The sequence below is a fragment of the Lycorma delicatula genome, chromosome 5, assembly GCF_047948215.1.
Source record: "Lycorma delicatula isolate Av1 chromosome 5, ASM4794821v1, whole genome shotgun sequence".
NCBI classification, from domain to species: Eukaryota; Metazoa; Arthropoda; class Insecta; order Hemiptera; family Fulgoridae; genus Lycorma; species Lycorma delicatula.
Window position 1 is genome coordinate 127,913,257 of NC_134459.1, and position 21,898 is coordinate 127,935,154.

The 21,898-nt window shown below is 32.2% G+C and overlaps 1 protein-coding gene across 3 annotated transcripts in view; it reads left to right on the plus strand.

The window, feature by feature from the left end:
* Window positions 1-8,930, plus strand: part of LOC142325375 (proteasome activator complex subunit 4A-like) — a 168,651-nt gene extending 159,721 nt beyond the window's left edge. For 2 of the 3 annotated variants that reach the window (XM_075367071.1, XM_075367073.1), the window contains exons 34-35: window positions 1,698-1,835; window positions 8,818-8,930. In XM_075367071.1, coding sequence (XP_075223186.1) covers window positions 1,698-1,832 — 135 coding nt within the window. In that variant the 3' untranslated portion in view covers window positions 1,833-1,835; window positions 8,818-8,930. Of the gene's footprint in view, window positions 1-1,697; window positions 1,836-7,527; window positions 7,587-8,817 lie in introns of those variants that run through there. The other variant, XM_075367072.1, reaches the window with a different exon arrangement.
* Window positions 8,931-21,898: the final 12,968 nt, after the last annotated feature.

Genomic DNA, 21,898 nt, shown 5'->3' on the forward strand with positions numbered 1-21,898 from the left:
TACATATATGGGCAGTAAGGTAACCCTAGTTGAAAGATCAAAGATGAAAGTTGAGATCTGCTTCATCCAAGCAAAGGCGGTATTCAACAAAACATGCAAACTTTTCACTGCAAAGAATGTCAGAATGACATTCATAAAAAACTAATAAAGATTTTTCATAGAATGTGTTCTATGGTTGTGAAACTTGGACATTTGGGGAAGCAGAAAAAAGAGTATTAAAACCCTTTGAATTATGGTGCTGCTATAGAATGTTGAAAGCTAGTTGATTGACAAATGTTCAAGTTTTTTAGCGAATGGGATTAGAGAAGCCATGCTTTTTGGAAATAATTAGTAAAGAAAAAGCTGTTTAGATTGTACATATTCTAAGACATATTAGCTTAGTTTTTATTCTAAGCTAAAAAATGCTACAGAATTTGTATTTGCAACAGATAAAAATTGCATGGGCTGCAGGCCCTCCTGAGCTCAAAGCAGACTTAAATTTTAAAAAGTAAAAATAAAAATTTCTTTATTGCTACAAGTAAATATTATCTTAATTTAATCTTTTTGCTTACTAAATACGTCTTTAAATTAAAAAAAATTAATTCTTAAAAAAGCAACTGTTCTAAGCAAAAATTTATATAATATTATGCCAATTTAATATGATAGTTATTGTTTTCTAATTGGTAGTTTCTAATAATTTGCTTAAATTAAATATTCTTGTTGAAAATATTTATAGAACTTAACACTAAAATGTTTATAAAACACTTCAATCAGTAGGAATTACTTTCAATGTATAAAGTTAGTACCTGTGAATAACAAGGTACTCACAGGTATTGTGAGTACCTTGTTGTTACTCACAATTTTAAAAGTGTAACAGTTTTAAAATGATATCTATTTTAATAAACAAACTTCACTTTATTTATGTACTCCAAAAATGTTATTTTGATTTATTAATTAAACAAATTTATTATTGAAATTTTATAAGATAGCAAATTTTCTGCATATTTAAAAATATGTATAATTGTTTTCTACAATTGGAAAAGAAGTATGGCTATGTTTGGCATGGAAATTATTGTTTGAAGCGTCTGCTATCAAAAATGTAATTACATTATTTAAGAAAAAATGTACATACCCCCCTCTCACCTTTTTTTATGTAATATTTATTGATAACTACATAAAAGTTATTATCAGGACTGTTCTATAGCTATAAATTAATTTTATAGCCTGACCTGATTGTAGAAAAACCACAACCTATGAAGAAGTATTTAAAAATGCAATTAAGCTATAAATTAATTTTATAGCCTGACCTGATTGTAGAAAAACCACAACCTGTGAAGAAGTATTTAAAAATGCAATTACAATAATGATAAAAAAGATTTTTTGTAATATAGTCATGAACAATAAGCAGTTTTATTAGGTGATCATCCTACCACACATATTTAGTTTCAATAATTCAAAAATAACAACACTGATACAGTCTGAAATCAGAAATGCAGGATTTTCAACAATCCAAACTATTTTCAATAATGAAATATTCAGTAAAAATTTTAATTCTGCCATAACTGTTTGTGCTGTACAGAGCATGCTCATACTATATTCTTGAGTAGTCTTTTTGAAATTTTATTTAAAAGTTACTGCAAAAAGGTTTGTTTGTAAAAGGTTTATGTCAAGTTTCCAATAACAGTTTTACATTAAATTATTGAACAATTTTTTTTCAGAATACAATATGGAAAACTCTTGGGGATTTTAAACGTACCCATCAAGATAATTGGGTGCAACATAAGTTAAAGTTCACAGAAGAACAGTTATCAGTATTATCGGACCTTATTGTGCCTCCATCATATTATGCATGACAGGTTTGTAATTATTAATTTACTAGCTGTTTTAGTTAATTAATAACATTAAATGACGTTTAATAACTTTCCTTTTTTTATGGTACAATTATTACATTTTTAAATTTGTACTTTTTATGAAATGATGTCTGTCAGTATGAAAACAGGAAATGTCTTGTACATATTTAAAGCAGAATTCCTTAATAAATGTGGTGAAACACTGCATCTTTAAAATTTTTAGTTAATATACTAAGTGTTTATTATTTCTGTAGTGTATAGCATGGCATTTATCTCCCCCCCCCTTCCCAAAATTGACAGACTTTGTACCTAATTGATCACCCCCTTCTTCTTCTTCCTCCCATTTCCTTATCCTCTACTTCTTTGTCTTTAGATGACTGTAATAAGAATTGGGATCAGTCATTGGTGCCCTGTTCCATCTGTAGTTCATGCTAGCCCCTGACAGTAGTTGCCCAGAGCAGCCACTTCTTTATTAATCCTTTCAGTACTATAATATTTTATGTAACTATTCAAAAAATGCTACGAAATTACCCCCAGTGCATGTATAAAGTGCTAGACTAACATTTGACAATTTTGAGTATTTTAGAAAAAAATTCATTAAATTTTTAATTTTCAACTAAATCTCATGATCTTTTTTGTTTTGTTTAAAACTAAGTGTTCTTTAATGTTAGACACTCAAAAATATTATACTACAAATATGTAAAAAAAAATTTATTACCTGAATTTTGTTTAGAAATTTTTTAGTTTGAAGGGATTTTTTTTATATCTGCACATAAGGTTAAAATTTGTGAATGGAGTTGGAAATAAAATTTTGTAGCGTATGAAAAATGCCATGCCTGACTGGGATTCAGAAATTCTAGGTGAAAGACATTACTAGTTTTTAAATCAGTATGTTGAGAAAAAAGATTTCACAAAGATTTTTTTGAAATAAGTCATTTCATATTAACATGTAACTTGTAACATGTAACTTGTTAAATAAAACTGATTTAAAATAATTAGTATCACTCAATAAAGTTAATAACAAAAAAGAGGATAGCACTTTGTATTCATACCTCTTTTGCACTTTGTACATATGTACAAAGTGCTTGCAATTTTTCTTTGTGGTCAATTTTTTTTGTAGTCATTCTTTTGACTACAACAGATACAATCTAAACATAGTTTGACATCATTAGTTTTTTTTTTTTTTATTGTTGTATTTATAAATAGTATCCCCCATCATGGCTTTGCACATACTGAAAACTTTTGCCTAAAATCTCCAGGAAAGACAAAAGTTATTCCTCCCATTAACTTATCACATGATGTAAGAGGCTTCTGAGAGTATGGTCAATCACTTCAACATGAGCTTGATGAGTTATGGTGATTCATCCCATATAATAAGTCTTTTATCTTTGAAAATTTTACCAAGAGGACCATTTTGATGCATAGAGAAAACTGTGTCATAGGGGTTTTCAATATCTTTTTCATCACAAATTGGTGTTGGTAAACTGAAATCACATAAATACTTTTCCCCAAACTTATAACCTTGTCTTCAATTTCAATAAGAATCTCGATTGAAAAATATCTTGGGAGCGGCTCACCATAAGAAAGAAGTGCAGCACCATAATGAATTATTTATTATTTACACGTTTAAATGAATAGTTTTTCATCTTAATATAGCCTCTGACACTTTGGATTACGTAATGAAGCTACTTTTAATATTTGGTACCGATTAGTGTAGCAGTTCCTAAAATTTTTGCTAATGTACTAACAAACGTTTCCTCTTTATATAATAAGATTTAGATGCTGTTCAATAATTTGAAAAAAATATGAACAAATGAACAATAAAATATTTATTGCCTATTGCAGAACCAGTATACCACATTACCTAAGTAATTGAATACAACTGCATTAACATAACTACTATACATAGGTCAAAGAAACAAATTAAAATTGTCTGATATTCAACATTAATTAACAGCTACTGACAGTATATGCTCTTTTTATTAAGTAGACTGAACTATGAAAAAATTATTGTGTGAAATGCACCATAATGTGTCTGCCGCCTAGTGGAGAACCAACATCCTGTTTGAATTTCAATGCCAATATCCCTGCAAATTATCCCATTTGAATTTTTAAAATTGAAAATTGTTTGCGAAGATGTAACACCATTTCTGAATAACCATGATCTGTTAGATTGAGAGTCTACCTGATGTAGCTCTCATCAGGTAGGTAGGTTGAAGGCAAAAGTTAGCCTTCAACCTACTAACAAATACCCTGTTTGAATTTTGAAAATCAGATGATTGTTTGCAGAGATATTATAGGGAGGTGCTCAACCTGGTTTTTTTAGCAGTTGATATTGATGATTGGTCTAGCCTCACACACAGTCCCCAAGGGAAGCCCATTCCTGTTAAACAGTTTTTTTTTTAATTTATGTAATATTATTTTAATTAATGTAAATTTAATTCTACGATGGGGTATTGTAAAGTTTTAATTATTACTAAAAAATAATAGAGATAGAAACTTAATTTTTATTTGTTATTCTTAAGACTTCTCTTCATAGTCACCATCCAGAGTTTTACATTTCTTCCTGCATTTTGTGACCTTGTAGGTCATTGTAGAACTCAGCAGATTGCATCAAAAACCATTGTTCCATTTCTTGAATGACATCATTTGTGTTGTAAAATCTCTGATGTCGCAATGATTTTTTGAGTTCTGGGAATAAGAAAAAGTTTTTTGGGACAGAATAGGGAGAATAAGGCAAGGCAGGTGTGGCAAAATTTCTAAGCGGCATCGCTTTGATTCATTGTTGGCAAGAAGGATGCCTTTGATGATCATAACATTCTGTTCTTCACTTTCTTCACTGTGGCAGTATCATTTGTGAGTGATGACCTTCCACTTCTTGGATCGTCTGTAAGGGACATGTGGCCAGTTTGAAAATTCATTTTCCACCTCCCAACCTCACAATAGTGTCATATAACGGACTACCATTTCTATAAACAGTCATAATTTCATTGTGGATTTGCTGGGCACTGTAACCGCTCAAATGAAGGAACTTAATCTTACTGCAAGCCTCTATCTTCTCCATACTGTGGGTTTACTTCAATGTATGGCTTCCTGAAACCAAACAAATCAACATTAGTAGCTGTAATTTACAAAATTATATACATAAGGATCAATTAATATCCAGATATCTTGGTTATTTCTTAGTAGTAATTAAAATTTTACCCCCCTCATATTTTTTTTTTTTTTTTTTTTGTAATATTATTCATTCATTTCAAATCCAGCTCACATAGTGATAGAGACTCACAGTTTCTCAGTTCATTAATTCAGTTCACTAAAGTTTGTGCTTCAACCCTCAAATCTCCACTACTACATATATATATATATATATATATATAATATAATGTATATATATATAATTTTTTTTTTTGAAATGAAATATAAAATACATTTAAAAACCTTCTCAGTTATGCCAGATATGGGTAAAAAAGTTTGTTGCGATTGATGGAGTAGTTTTTTTTTTGTTTATCCTGAACAAACAAAAATCATCCTCTACCTCTTTATATATCAGTATAGATATAGAGTATATTGAGTTTAACATCAAAAATACTAAACATAACCTTCTTCCAGTACTTGATTATTTTCCTGTCATTTAAATATGTATACAGGATCTGGTCAGATACATCCACTTCCCTCCATATGATTGTTGTAGTCACTTATCATTTTTGGCTTGTCTGTGACTCCCAATTTGTTTTGGAGTGTAATGAAATCTAGACATTCGATTATGTTCAATCAATAATTGAAACCATGCACAAAGATATTAACTGATTTCTTGTGGTTTAGGCAAGTTTTTTGAATCTACCATATGAGAAAAATTTTAAAATAGCTTGGAGTCTTATCATGTTTAAACATCAATCCAAATCAAGGTATATACTGACTGTATGTACTCTGTATACGGAGGTGTATTCAAAAATTACTTGAATTTTGTGTTTGTAATAGTCCGATTCTCAGGATTTTTTCATTGTTGTAGTGATAAACATGTCTGAAAAGTATCTGTTCATCTTTAGCCATATTGGATGTTTAGTCTGTTGTCAGCTGTCAAAACAATAACACATGTTTTGGTATGATTGGCGATTTTTTTATTTATATAAATAATGGATCAGAGAATTTGTATTAAATTTTGCTATAAAAATGGAATAAAGTGTAGCAATGTTTTAAATATTATTTTTGGTGAGTCTTCTATGAGTAAAGCTAGGGTTTACAGTTGGTATAAGCGTTGCATAAAATGGAAGTTGCTCATGAGTCACTAAATGAAATCGGCAACGATGCAGAACTATTGAAACGTGTCATAACAGGTGATGAAACATGGGTTATGGATATGATGTCAACTAAGGCTCAATCATCCCAGTGGAGGCATTCTGGATCACCAAGACCGAAAAAAGCTCAGGTACGGTCGATTTTAACAGCATAGTGCATCATGAGTTCTTGCCACCAGGTCAAGTGATCAATAAGGAGTGACCTACAAGTTCAACACCGTATGCATGAAGCAATCTGAAAAAACACCCGGATTTGTGGCGAAACAATTCATGGCTTTTGCACCACAATAATGCGCCTGCTCACACTTCATTGCTTGTTCTTCAATTTTTAACCAAAAACAACACTGTAATGATATCCCAGCCACCATATTTGCCAGACATGGCCCCGGGTGACTTTTTTCTATTCCCAAAAATAAAGAGAACCTTAAAGGGCCATCGCTTTACAAGCATAGATGAGATTAAAAGTGAATAGCTGACAGAGCTAAACACTTCAAAGACTATGTTCTAGAAGTGTTTCAGGGATTGGAAAAAGCACTGGCATAAGTATATCTAATGGAGACTATTTTGAAGGGGTTAACATTAATGTAGACGAATAAATTTAATTCTTTCCAAAAAACAAAAATTCTTGTTACTTTTTGAACACACCTCGTATATCTTTATACTGACTGTACATACCTTTATTCTGTTTTTAACAGAATATTGCAGGCTTTCTGTTGATCCCCATCTTTATCAAGACAGGTTTTGAGTTCGGGGAGGTAATATTTAACTCGTGGGATTTCATTAAATTGAAAATTATATTTATTTCCTGGATCATTATCTTTGTTTACTTCTGTCCATCCAGTTTATCTTTTGATTCACTGAGATGAATTGCTACTGATTAGTTGCTGTTTATGTGGCTGACTCTTGAGTCTAGGTGGTACTGGAGGGCTTTATGAAATATTTTCATCATATTCAGGATCATCATTTATAAATGTTCTTTGACTAAAATTACCTGATGTTGATGATTGTTGTCTGCTTCAGGATGATAATCAGGATCGTTGTCAGTGTCATCTACATAATCACTTGAATTATCACTACTACTATCAACACTGACAAAACATTACTAATATATTACCTATATATGCTAATGAAGCTCATAACTCACTCTCTCTCTCTCTCCCTCTCTATATATATATATATATATATATATATATATATATGTGTGTGTGTGTGTGTGTGTGTGTGTGTGTGTTTTAAATGAAAAGTAAATGCTTAAACTGCCATAACACAGTAAATAAATAAGTTAAACTTGCCAAATTAATTCCAAGAATCAATTTTCATGGAATCTAGCATCTTCAGTTGGTTTTTAATCTATAAATAACATTTAAAAAACTATTAAATAACATTTTAATTACTATTTATAGGTTAAATACCAATTGAAGATGCCAGCATCCTGCGAAAATCAATTCTTAGAATTAATATGGTAAGTTTAACTATATATTTACTATATTTTAGTGGTATAAATTTCATTTAATATTAAATTTTGTTAGCACAATTGTTAATATGTTAATCAATTATTTGAATTTTCAAGAAAAGAAAAATATATATATATATACACTCACTTATAATTTATATTATTATACCATCTGTCCACAAACAAAGTTTTTAGTAGCCACTTGATTGGGTGCTCAGTCTCCCTAATCCCCACAATATTAAATTTAATTAAAGTATGTTTATATTGCAGGCAGATTAAAAAGTACCCTTATTTATAATTCATATTATATATTGAATCTGCATTAAGTAACTTTTGATTGAATTTTCATGTAATCAAATCATCCATACTTGAAAAAAATATATTCTTATTTGAGGCCATAGTAAAGTAGAAGTTTAGTGTAGCAAAATGCAGCTTATAACAAGACAGTTTTTCTATCCATCATTGATTTTTGATCAAATTTTGGTTGTCACGACTGATATAATTATACTTTCTAATTGATTAATTTAATTTATAGTGTTAATAAAGTAATTAAACAGTTCGTACAGTTCTTAACAATGTGTCCAGAACAATTTATTAAGTACACTTGCAGAAAGGTCTGGAGCAGACATGTAAGAATAATTCAGTCTCAAAGTCATGAAACGACACCTTAACACAATTGGATGCTACATAAGGTAAAGTTGTGGCAACGTAAAAGTAGTGGCAGCTTTGTGCTTTGTCATGATGAAATTGTCCTTTAAAAGAATGAAACAGTTTTCAACATACGGTCATTTTGCAACAGATTTAAAAACACATTTAGTTTAAAACTATAACTATTATAAAAGGCTTTTGGTTAAAACACAGTCATGAACAGTTCCACATTTGATGATGGCTAATTCAAAAACGGGAAAATGTCTTTGTTTGATCATGTATTGAAAATGAATCTATAATCAGGAAGAATTTTAGCATTATGTCTCATCTGTTTTATAATTTACTACAAAACATATTTTTAGATTTTGATGGTGTTTTCATTTAAACTTTTGATTACAAAATTGACTACAAAACAATTTTTGTGATAAAATAGTAGTCATTCCTCTCTTGTAAAATAATTAATGGTAATTAATTATGAATAAATTACTGGTATCTGAACCAATTTCAGTAAGCACTGAACTTTATGTTGTATTTTCTTTCACTCTATGGTATTAAAAAAATATTGTTTAGTTTTAATATTTTTCTGTTTCAGATGGTTACATTTACATTAACATCTGTAAATCAAGAGTTGCTGTTTTTTTAATGTTATTTTAAATTATATGTAAATTAAATTGAATTTCATATTAAAAATTATTCGTTAATTTATTTTTATTTTTTTTATGAAAATAATGTTTACATGTCCTTTAACTTTTACAATGTCAAGAAAACTAATTATAAACATTTTCTTAAAATGTACATTTAACCTACTATGACAACTATTTTTGGACACAAACATTTATATCATATTACATAGTGTAAAATAGCAGCTTATTATAGAATTTTATTAACCCCTTCTTACCAGGTAAATTAATTACTTAGAGTGCTGTATATTGGATAACCCCATGAAAATTGAATAATTAGATTTTTAAGACACAACCACTCATTAAGTTTTCACCCAAAAATGCAGTATGTTCATGAATTTATGATAGTTTTAAGGCAAAAACAAGGACAATTGTTTGACTTGGCTTGAAAAAAAATGACAAGACTTCAAAACTCACTGAACAACAAATTTTTTTTGTTTGTTTATAAGAATTAACCTTATAGTATTTTTTTTTTTTTTTTAACTGATTTTAAGTATGTAAATGGTTTCTTTCTTTTAGGAATAGTTTTTGTAATTATCATTTTTTGTCGTAAAAAAAAAACATTGTGATTGTAGTATAATAATATTACATGCAATTTCAACATGTCTAAAATCTGCTTCTTTTGGATTTTCTGGTGTAGTTTATTATAGTTACATCAGTTTTGAGATTCCAGCAGTAATCTGCCAAATTCTTTAGTTATATATTCTCTGGCAACATGTTTCCATAATGGATACTTCTTGGTGAAATTGTTCTCCATGTTCATCACTCACAGCTTCAAGGTTGAAGGGGAAAATTCAGATGAGAGTCTAAGAAGTGGATCTTTAGTGACATATTATGTCCAAGTGCTTTATAGTTTATTTGAAGTTTTTTATACTTTTTTATGAATCTCAGTTATAAGTTCTTTAGTTATCTGCCTTATGATTTCCAATTAAATTGTATATAACATAAAATTGTCCATGCAGCAATTTCACAGTCATTCAAACTATCTTCAAATTCAGTCTTGATTAGTTTTTTTACTTGCAGTCTCACAAATCTTCCTTTATCTTAGCATCACTTGTAGTACGGAACTTTTTAGTTACAAAGTGAAATCCAGTCTCATCATAATCCATTCCTTTAACAAAATTTTTCATTAAACCTAGCTTCCTCCTCTATGAATCATGAGACCTTGCCGTTGGTGAGGGGGCTTGAGTGCTCAGGGATACAGAGTAGCTGGACCGAAGGTGCAACCATATCGGAGAGGTATCTGTTGAGAGCCAGACTAAGGAATGATTCCTGAAAGAGGGCAGCAGCTCTTTCAGTAGTTGTTAGGGGCGTGAGTCACAATGACTTAAACGGCCATATCAACATCACTCAGTCCTCTGAGTACTGCGCAGCTGAAAGCAATGGAAAACTACAGCTGTTTTTTTTTTCCAAGAAAATGTGGCTCTCTGCATTTTCAAAAGCAATAATGGAGGCGCCTTCCTTGGTAAAATATTCCGGAGGTAAAATAGTCCCCCGTTCGGATCTCCGGGTGGGGACTACTAAGGAAGGGGTCACCAGAAAAGTAAAAAATAACATTCTACGAGTCGGAGCGTGGAATGTTAGAAGCTTAAAAAAGGTTGGTAGGCTAGAGAATTTAAAAAGGGAAATGGATAGAGTAAACGTGGATATAGTAGGAATTAGTGAGGTTCGGTGGGAAGAGGAAGGCGACTTTTGGTCGGGTGACTTTAGAGTAATTAACTCAGCGTCAAATAATGGGCAGGCAGGAGTAGGTTTCGTGATGAACAAGAAAATAGGGAGGAGAGTGGAGTATTTCAAGACGCATAGCGATAGAGTCATTGTAATAAGGATAAATTCAAAACCTAAACCGACAACGATTGTTAACGTCTATATGCCTACAAGCGCCCATGATGATGATGAGATAGAATGTGTATACGAAGAGATTGATGAAGCAATTAAACACGTAAAAGGAGATGAAAATTTAATAATAGTTGGAGATTGGAATGCAAGCATTGGAAAAGGCAAGGAAGGAAATATAGTGGGTGAATACGGGCTGGGCAAAAGGAATGAAAGAGGGGACCGACTTATAGAGTTTTGCACGAAGTATAATTTAGTAATTGCCAACACCCAATTTAAAAATCATAATAGAAGAATATACACTAGGAAAAAGCCAGGCGATACTGCAAGGTATCAGATAGATTATGTCATGGTTAAGCAAAGATTTAGAAATCAACTCGTGGACTGCAAAACTTACCCTGGAGCAGACATTGATAGCGACCATAATTTGGTGATAATGAAATGTAGATTGGGGTTTAAAAACCTGAAGAAAACGTGTCAGATGAATCGGTGGAATTTAGAGAAGCTCGAGGAAGAGGAGGTAAAGAAGATTTTTGAGGAGGACATCGCAAGAGGTCTGAGTAAAAAAGATAAGGTAGAAAATGTAGAAGAAGAATGGGAGAATGTTAAAAAGGAAATTCTTAAATCAGCAGAAGCAAACTTAGGCGGAATAAAGAGAACTGGTAGAAAACCTTGGGTTTCAGACGATATATTGCAGCTGATGGATGAACTTAGAAAATATAAGAATGCTAGTGATGAAGAAAGTAAAAGGAACTATCGGCAATTAAGAAATGCTATAAACAGGAAGTGCAAACTGGCGAAAGAAGAGTGGATTAAAGAAAAGTGTTCAGAAGTGGAAAGAGAAATGAACATTGGTAAAATAGACGGAGCATACAGGAAAGTTAAGGAAAATTTTGGGGTACATAAATTAAAATCTAATAATGTGTTAAACAAAGATGGTACACCTATATATAATACGAAAGGTAAAGTCGATAGATGGGTGGAATATATTGAAGAGTTATACGGAGGAAATGAATTAGAAAATGGTTTTATAGAGGAAGAAGAGGAAGTTGAGGAGGATGAAATGGGAGAAACAATACTGAGATCTGAATTTAAGAGAGCATTAAAAGATTTAAATGGCAGAAAGGCTCCTGGAATAGACGGAATACCTGTAGAATTACTGCGCAGTGCAGGGGAGGAGGCGATTGATAGATTATACAAACTGGTGTGTAATATTTATGAAAAAGGGGAATTTCCGTCAGACTTCAAAAAAAGTGTTATAGTAATGATACCAAAGAAATCAGGGGCAGATAAATGTGAAGAATACAGAACAATTAGTTTAACTAGTCATGCATCAAAAATCTTAACTAGAATTCTATACAGAAGAATTGAGAGGAGAGTGGAGGAAGTGTTAGGAGAAGACCAATTTGGTTTCAGGAAAAGTATAGGGACAAGGGAAGCAATTTTAGGCCTCAGATTAATAGTAGAAGGAAGATTAAAGAAAAACAAACCAACATACTTGGCGTTTATAGACCTAGAAAAGGCATTCGATAACGTAGACTGGAATAAAATGTTCAGCATTTTAAAAAAATTAGGGTTCAAATACAGAGATAGAAGAACAATTGCTAACATGTACAGGAACCAAACAGCAACAGTAGCAATTGAAGAACATAAGAAAGAAGCCATAATAAGAAAGGGAGTCCGACAAGGATGTTCCCTATCTCCGTTACTTTTTAATCTTTACATGGAACTAGCAGTTAATGATGTTAAAGAACAATTTAGATTCGGAGTAACAGTACAAGGTGAAAAGATAAAGATGCTACGATTTGCTGATGATATAGTAATTCTAGCCGAGAATAAAAAGGATTTAGAAGAAACAATGAACGGCATAGATGAAGTCCTACGCAAGAACTATCGCATGAAAATAAACAAGAACAAAACAAAAGTAATGAAATGTAGTAGAAATAACAAAGATGGACCACTGAATGTGAAAATAGGAGGAGAAAAGATTATGGAGGTAGAAGAATTTTGTTATTTGGGAAGTAGAATTACTAAAGATGGACGAAGCAGGAGCGATATAAAATGCCGAATAGCACAAGCTAAACGAGCCTTCAGTAAGAAATATAAGTTGTTTACATCAAAAATTAATTTAAATGTCAGGAAAAGATTTTTGAAAGTGTATGTTTGGAGTGTCGCTTTATATGGAAGTGAAACTTGGACAATCGGAGTATCTGAGAAGAAAAGGTTAGAAGCTTTTGAAATGTGGTGCTATAGGAGAATGTTAAAAATCAGATGGGTGGATAAAGTGACAAATGAGGAGGTATTGCGGCAAATAGATGAAGAAAGAAGCATTTGGAAAAATATACTTAAAAGAAGAGACAGACTTATAGGCCACATACTAAGGCATCCTGGAATAGTCGCTTTAATTTTGGAAGGACAGGTAGAAGGGAAAAATTGTGTAGGCAGGCCACGTTTGGAATATGTAAAACAAATTGTTAGGGATGTAGGATGTAGAGGGTATACTGAAATGAAACGACTAGCACTAGATAGGGAATATTGGAGAGCTGCATCAAACCAGTCAAATGACTGAAGACAAAAAAAAAAAAAAACCTAGCTTAATGTGTAGTGGCAGAAGGTAAATGTTTATCAGTTTTTACTATTGCTGGACTCACAGTGTTCCTGCAGACAGTGTTTCTCTTTTTGACCACTCTTTTTTAACATAATGATTCTCTTATCTCTGCTGTCTCACTCGCACAAGAAATAACAAAATTTAGTATACTAAATTTGTTATATTATTTCCAAACTTGAGAAGGGCTTTCAAACTACACCTTGAGGAATTTATTACAAATTCCATTCATCAGGATGGTGCATATGTCTCAAAGTTTCTAGTAAAGTTTGCAAATCATACAGTAAACTAAGTCCTTGTACTGGAAGAAAAAACATTTAAATTCATACTGTCATGAAAAGCACTTGTTTTAATATTGTGTGGTAAGAGAGTTGATCCTTTCAGATGTAATAAGAGAATTTCTGCTTGATTCTTAAATAAATTTAGATCACAACAAGATCTTTTAATTCTAACTGGTTAATTAAGTATCATTCAATGTTTGTATTTTCTGAAAAGTCTGGATCTCTCCTTTGTTCATTATATGATAAAATTCCCATGTTTTTGGTGGTACTAGAATTTAAAACTGTGGACTGTGAGCCACTGTTCTGATAGCAGAAGGAATATCAGGATATTTAACAGTATGTCTAGTCTTAGCTGTTATCCCTGATATTTCCATTAGATGAAAATAACAATCTGTGAAGTGATCCTTCAGTTCTTTCCAAACCATTAGAATTGCAAATATCATGTGACGAGAATCATTCAACCAACCAGTCAAGAGCGTTAACATTAATTGTAGCAAATATTAGGAGCCCAGGACCTTTTCTGATAACCTATTTTACATCTAAAATATAGTTCATGTGATTTTTTTATCATTGGAATATATTACTATTGTGATGTTTTAATATTACCTCACCACAAATGTTGCAGAAACTGTCTGAATGGTTAATGGAACATTTTTAAAGTTTGCTGCATACACTCGAAGCTCATATTACAAAACTTTAAAGACTTTATTTACACATTAATGCAGTATATGCACTAGCTTTACAGAAAGAATAAAATCACAAATTGGTAGGAAGGAGTAATTACACCACTAATTGTTAAACATATGAAAGCTCACACTTTACTGATGTAGTTGAGATTTTTCTTAGCCATATAATACATTGTTTACAGTATTACATTTCAACACTGAGTCATCAAAACAAAATTCTTATATGCTGCGCAATGAGTGACAATTACATTTAGAAAAAAATATGACATGAAACATGTGTATCACTTTTTGATCGTTTGTAATTACTATATAAATAATATTAATATTTATTTTCATGGCTATTAACAACTTAAATGCTGTAATAAATAAATAAAATATTATACTTGCATTGTTCATGGAAATATACTTGCTGGAAAATAGGAAGAGAATTACAAAAAATATGAGATCGATAGGGAAATTTTGACTTCATATTCGGAATCAGCACCCAGAAATTCATGTCAGTAATTATTGACTATGTAACAAAATCATTGTGGACTAGTGTATTCAGCCCATCATGTAATACCCTCACTACTTTACAGAGACTGATGAATAGTGCTTGGAGAAAGAAATTCACTAGATCTTTAGGTTCATTATACACATAATCATAAGAAACTGGACTGGACAAGTATTGTAAAGCAAAAAATTATCTTTCATTATGAGGAGAAAGATACATTGCTTCTATTATGTAGAGGTTATAAATAACTTTATAAATTAAAAAAAAACCTTTACGCCTGATTATGATCTGATTTCCCCTAAATGTAGAGATTTATTTTTACTTCAGTAATATTTTATAAAGAATATTCAGTCAGAAAATGTACATAATTCAGAAATGCATTTTATGGGTCAAAAAAATTTCATATGAATAAAGTTCAAAAACAAAGTGTTTTCTAGTCACAGTTAGTGAAAATATTGATAAAATATGCTTCATTAGCATGTATAATTAAAGGTTCTGAACACGCTTATATTCTTTTATCAACTTTGATATGGTAAGATTGTATGTTTTATCATAAAAATATTTACACTAACAATTTTACTTTATTTGAATTTATATCATATGTTTAGAAACTGTGATCACATCTTTAAGATAAAAACGTATCATAACTACATTTATTTTAATATAATTTTGAAAACCTAATAATAGTAAATGTTTTAACATTAAATATAATGTTAATGTGGCATCCATACTGTATAAATTTAATTTATATTTTCAGAAACTTTGTATTCTGAATAGAATGATTTCTTACTCATGTTCCATATTGAATTTTGATAGTTTATTTACATGTTTGATTTTAAAATTATGTTGGGTACAATACAATTCTTTACTTTTTTTTCTCTCACTTGTGGTGATGGTACAGATTACAGAACTGTTCCTTCATCCTTAGAAGGTTACTATTTTAGTATTTGCATCTCTGAACTACTAATTTTAAGTGAAGATAAAGGCTTTCTATTGTAGCACCAATTTTTTCTTTAAAGAAAATATCTGATTTGTACTGGTGTTTAGCTTTTTTAACTACTTGCTGAAAAATATGATCTCGCTAGACCATATATACTCTGGAACATGGACTTTTCTTTTTCTGTTTACCATAAGGTATTTCTTCAAAGAATGATATATAATCTCAACATTTGTAATAGTAACATTTATTGTATCAAAGTAAAATTGGTTTTTCCAAACACTTATCCTTAGTAATATGATTGTGCCAGCAAGTTAAATTTGATGGATAATTTAACTTTTTTTGACGGGATAAAATTTTAGTATTGATAAACTAACTGAATTTTATGCACTTTATCTTTGAACTGTTTAGAACAGCCATTCATTGAATAATCAATGAAGTAATTATATCAGTTTCCTGAGAATTAAGTTTTCTATAAATCTGATGCAACTTTTGTTTGTTTATTGGCAATTAAACAAATTTAATTTGTACCAAATCTAAAATGTGTGATTTAGTCTAAATCTTGCAACAGTTTTCTCATAATTACTGGAGGTACAGTTGTGAGACCTAATTTTTTTTTTTAAATCACTATTGGAATTATTTATGTGAAATTATTCTTGTACCGGGTGTCTGAGAATTGTCTAAACAGCTTTTATATTGAGTAAATAATTTACCTACTAAGATACAAGAACGATTGTATGAATTTAGAAACATTAAAACTGAAATTTTTTTTACCTGTAAATCAAAGATATTCAGTGTGTGCACCATTAATAATTCGCAAAATATCCAACTGGTAAATCCATTTAATGTCATATTCGTTATAACATATCCATCGAATGTGTTAAATCCTCTCCTTAAGGTCATCAATATTTACTACACAAGTTTTGTATACATTACCCTTGATGAAATCCCATTGGAAAAATATCCTGTGGTCAAGTTGGTCCATCATATCCAATCCAGCAATTTGGGAATGTGTAGTTGAGGGATTTACACACTAATAAACCCTTGTGTATTGTATCTTGTTGGAATATGATTTTGAGGTGTAACTCTTCAAGCTGAGGGTAAACAAATCCTTCTAATAAGTTCAGATAGATATTCATGTTAACTGCTGTTTCCGCAAAGGAAAAAGGTCCAAAATACCATAATCGTGAAGCAGTCTGCTCCAAATTTAATTTTTGGGCTATCTAATACAGTCAAGTGTAACATGTGGGTCCTCTGAACTCCATATTCGAACTTCTGAATGTTCACTTTTCCAGACAGGAAATGTAGCCTCGTCTGAGAACATAACTTTTTTAAGGTAATAATCGTCATTCTCATAGTAAATTCCTTTCTAGCATGTAATCTTGTGTAAAATTCTGCAGTATTTGTAATTTATAAGGATGTAATTTTAATTGCTTTTTCAAAACATTGTGAATGGTAGATTGCAGAAGATTAAAATCATGCACTGCACTTCGAGTGGACTTCCCAGGCCTGCGAACAAAAGACTGATGAATGATCTCCAGTGTTTCATTCTGATGTTCTAGGCCTGCCTTCACCCTTCTTACGTTCAACGCTGCCAGTTTTCTTTAAATTTTTCACACCTGAACGAATACGTTCTAGAGGGTGGCTCTAAGTTATGTAGAGTTCTAAAATTGCATGAACTTGTGTATCTGATTTTGTTTCAATAAACCATTCTACGCATTGTGGATTCATGCGAATTAAATATGCAATCACAGTGCTTTCTAGTATTGCCGAGGGAAACTTATAGTTGTTTACTGTCGCTTCTATAAAATGTCTTAGTTGAATTTAACCCATCTTTGTGCTTGTAGTTGAATTGACTTTAAAAAGTACAGTGAATTGCTTATCCAGTGAAGAAACAGAAATCTCTGTAAAAGTACGCAAAACAAAAAAGTTCTTACTATTGATAATCTATGAAACTAATTCATTGAAGGTGATTCTTTTAATTGGTCATTGGCAGTTACTCTTTTAATTTCCAGGAGTTAGTCTGAGACAGGAACAATCAGATTGTAAGGGTGAAAATCATTTCCCCATCCTGGACCAAACGTTTGGATACAAACAGCTTAAACTTTGAAAGTGATGTTTTAAAAAATGTATCAAGTTGTGTATGAATACTTAAGTATAAAAATCTTTGCTTCTTTGGAACGGTTTTTCTTTAAATTTTAATAAATTAAAACATAAATTTTAAAATAGCACAGATGGATCTTTGCTGATATAGTCAATCATTGAAAACATTTTGTTATGAAGAAACAGAGATCTCTGTAAATGTACTCAAAACAAAAAAGCAGTTAATGAAAAAAAAATGTAATTGATTAATTAGTTTAAAAACAAACTAGATCTAATTTCTTGTAATGATGAAGCAACAATATGAGTATCCTACATATTTTTTGTATTCTAGATTTTCTATAACCTGAATGTGATTTGCTATCGATTTTCATTGGTTAGTGGTTTCAAATGAATGTTATTGTGATTTTCAAAGTATTTTTAGAAAAATATCTGGAAAAATCTACATTAAAAGACTCCAAATGTAAAAATTAAATTTGTGGATTTAAAAATTTGTTTGAAAAACGTTTTTAATATGCGTATATTTCATATGAATGTATGAAGCCGTAGGAAAAAATAATACATATTTAAAAATATAAAAAACTTCTCATGCTCGATGGTAGTGTCTCTATAGCTTTTACTATACGATTTTATTGGGAAACAGGAATAAAACTAAAAAATAATAGCCAAGATAAAAATAATAAAATCTGCAAAATTTATAAAAATTATAAATTATATTTTATAAATATTATATTTTAAACTTTTAAAAATTAAAATATAATTTATTTAAATAATGAAGTTATGAAAATTTTACCAAATTAAAGGTTATAAAGCAGTTTGATTTTAATTTGTTATCGACTTAAAAAATGTCAAAATTATAATAATGATTAAAAAGTCCATCTTTCCTGCATTTTTATGTGCTGCTTATTTAATTAATTTTTAAATATTAACATTCATTTTTAAGTTTATTAACAACTGTACAAGGCAGACAGTCTCTGTGCAGGACAATATATTTATATCTTTTTTCATACCATTAGATTCATTCAGAAACTATTTTCATAAATAGCAAAAATTCTTTCCACAATTAAAATTTATTCTCATTTTGTTTAATTTCAGATAATAATTTCTTTAAAAATATTTAGGATACTATTCTTTACAATAAAAAATAATGGTGCGTGGGTTTGTTTTTTTGTTTGAAGTGTGTGTTCACATTTGAGTTCATTTGAACTCTGATTAATTGGTTATAAAAGAACAATTTTCCGTTTAATAGAATTCTGTTAAAACCACAATTGTATGATTTGATTAAATCACATAGAAATTAGAAATTAAAGTACAATTTTGATGAACTACTAAAAAAATACAGGCATCAGGTTCTGCGACTTCCTTCTTATCATCCCGATTTAAATCCGATCGGGATGGCATGTCTCTGAAGAGATATATGTTGGTAGTAATAGCAATATTTTTAATGTCAGATATTAAAAGATTAGCAGAAAAAATGAATGAATTGAATAAGAATGATTAGAAACTATATTTCCAACGTGTAAAAAAAGCTGGAACTGATTATAAAAAGATAGAACCGCTAATCGACGAAATAACGGTTAAATTTATCATATATCTAGGCCATTGATTCTCAAATGTTTTCGCCCACCGCCCAGATTAAGAATCAAAAAATTATCTAATGTCCCCAAAATTTTTAAACTTATCATCTGTTAAAAATAATGATTGCAACTGCTGTATTTAAGATGAGCTTTTAAAAACAGCAATTGCAATTGTTGTTTTTAAACGTCTGGTATCCAATTTCTGAGTTGAAACACTCATTTTAAATGATAGCAGTTAAAACATATATTTAATCTCATATTTGGAAGTACTTTTATTAAAATTGCTTTCAAAAAAATTGTAATTTTTTTGTTGACGAATGGCTTTGACGGCACGTGGCGCTTTATGACCTTGTAGTAGCCCTGAGAAGGGCTGTTGTGGATTGGCTTCGACGGTTCGTTGTAATTTATAACCTTATGGTAGCTCTGAGTAGGCTGTTGTCGAATGGCTTCGACGGTTCGTAATTTATAACCTTGTGGTAGCCCTGAAAAGGACAATTTTTTGCGTTAGCTCTGAGAAGAGCTGTTGGGTCCAGAAGGTGGTCTCCGGCGAAGTCGAGTGTTGCGGCCAGTCCATTGAAATGACCGGGCTTCCTCTCAGCTGCAGTTGAGTCCCAACTACAGCGTGGCAGTGGTGGCCCCCAGAGCCCCACAGTTTTGAGTCGGCGTCGGTCATCTTTCGCCGGTGCGGACGAGGCGGTTCTCCCTGAGCGATCCAACGCTGAGTCCGCCGGCCAGGGCGATTGAAGCCTGGGGAGCTGGTGCGGGAAGGTAGCGTCCGCGTCCCGACTCCCTCGGTGGGGATGTTGATCTCTGCCGAGATGTCTCACGTTGAGGCGGCCAGGGAACTTCTTCTATCTTCTTCCATCTTCTTCTTGGTCTTCTCCAGTGGTGGTCGACGATGAATTAAAAATTCACTCTCGTGCATGCTTTTTAATTGGAGCCTGAGAGTGGTGGGTCCGCAGCGCCGCTATGGTGGAGAACTGTGAGGTCATCTGCGCGACGGGAGTGACGCTGTACCAGCGCGTAAGTATACTGTGCTCCCGCTGACATCTGAGCTGCCGATATTAAATTAGACACATGTGGTAAAAAATTATATAATTATATAGATATAATTGTAATTTTTTAAATACTCTTTATTTTCCATATTTATTTGTATTAATACGTTATATCGGGAGGTATTCAGCATTAAAGACAAAGGTGGTCTTTTCTCTTTAAAGTTGAATATTTTGGTTCAGAAAAATCGTAGACATGCAAAAAAAAGATTAAGCTGAAGTCTTAAGCTTTTACACAATTTTAATGCAGTTTACTGAAAAAATTCTTTCCTCCATGTGCTCGATTAAACACGAAGAAAAACTTTAAAATTTTTAAAACTTTTCTTCGCACCGTTTTTTTTTAATTTGATAATTTTTGAAAACTGAAGTATACTTCAAGTCGTGCGAGTCACGAGGGGTACGCTAGATGTTGTACTGGTGTCGGAATACTTACAGCTTGGATGGAGTATCGATGACTTTTTGGTGAAGTTGAGGCGCATTCTGGACGGTCTCCCGGGCATCAGAGTGCTGGTTAGCGTCTCTGGACGCTAACGCTAAGTCTTCCGCCTGGGGTTCACCACTCACTAACCCCAGAGGCGCTGGTCTCGCACACTTCGTTGAAGCAAGGAACCTCTACTTGCTTAACGAGACAGAATAACCGCCGATTTTCTCTTCCGAACTGGGGGAAAATTACATCGATGTCACTTTGGTGACGGGCGATCTGCTAGGTGTACAAGTAGTTGGACTTTCTGACCCGAGGCCAATGTGAGTGTTTATAGGCTTATAACCTATGAGATCGCTTACGATGGCGGTCCAAGAGCAAGAGATTCGGAATGCTATAACCTAGGGAGTCTCAATCAGGACAGGCTGCGGCACGAGTGTGCGGCTGCCTTACACGGGTTGGAATGGCGCATGGAGCTCAGAGAGGAGGTGGAATTGATAGCTGAACAATTCGGCCGGGCCATCAAGACTGGCTGCAAAAGGATCCTACGGCGGCCTCGGCCAATGGACGTGGTAATAGGTAGTAGCCAGTCCGCTGATCGGAGAGTACCTGGAGGCCTGGAGACGGAGAGTACCCATCATGACTGTTGCTTCCGGGGAACAGCCTGTTAAACGCAGGCGGAGACCTGGGAAAAAGTGGTGGTTCTCTGACCTTAGCGTGTTGCGCGTAAGAGTTAGGTCCGCTAAGAGAAGATATCAGTGTCGCCCCGTAACGGGGATTATGGTTGATGACATGCGCGCTGAGGGTCTGCGAATCTACCGGCGCGCTCGTAATGAGTATATTCATGCCATCAAGGAAGCCAAACTCAAATTTTGGCAAGACTTCCTTGCGCGAGTTGCAGCGCAACACCTGGCAGCTCGCAAAGTTATGTTATCGGCCAAAGTCATTGCACGTGCTGTGCAGTGTTCGATGCGGGTTTGGTGGTCGTGATCACACTTTAACATC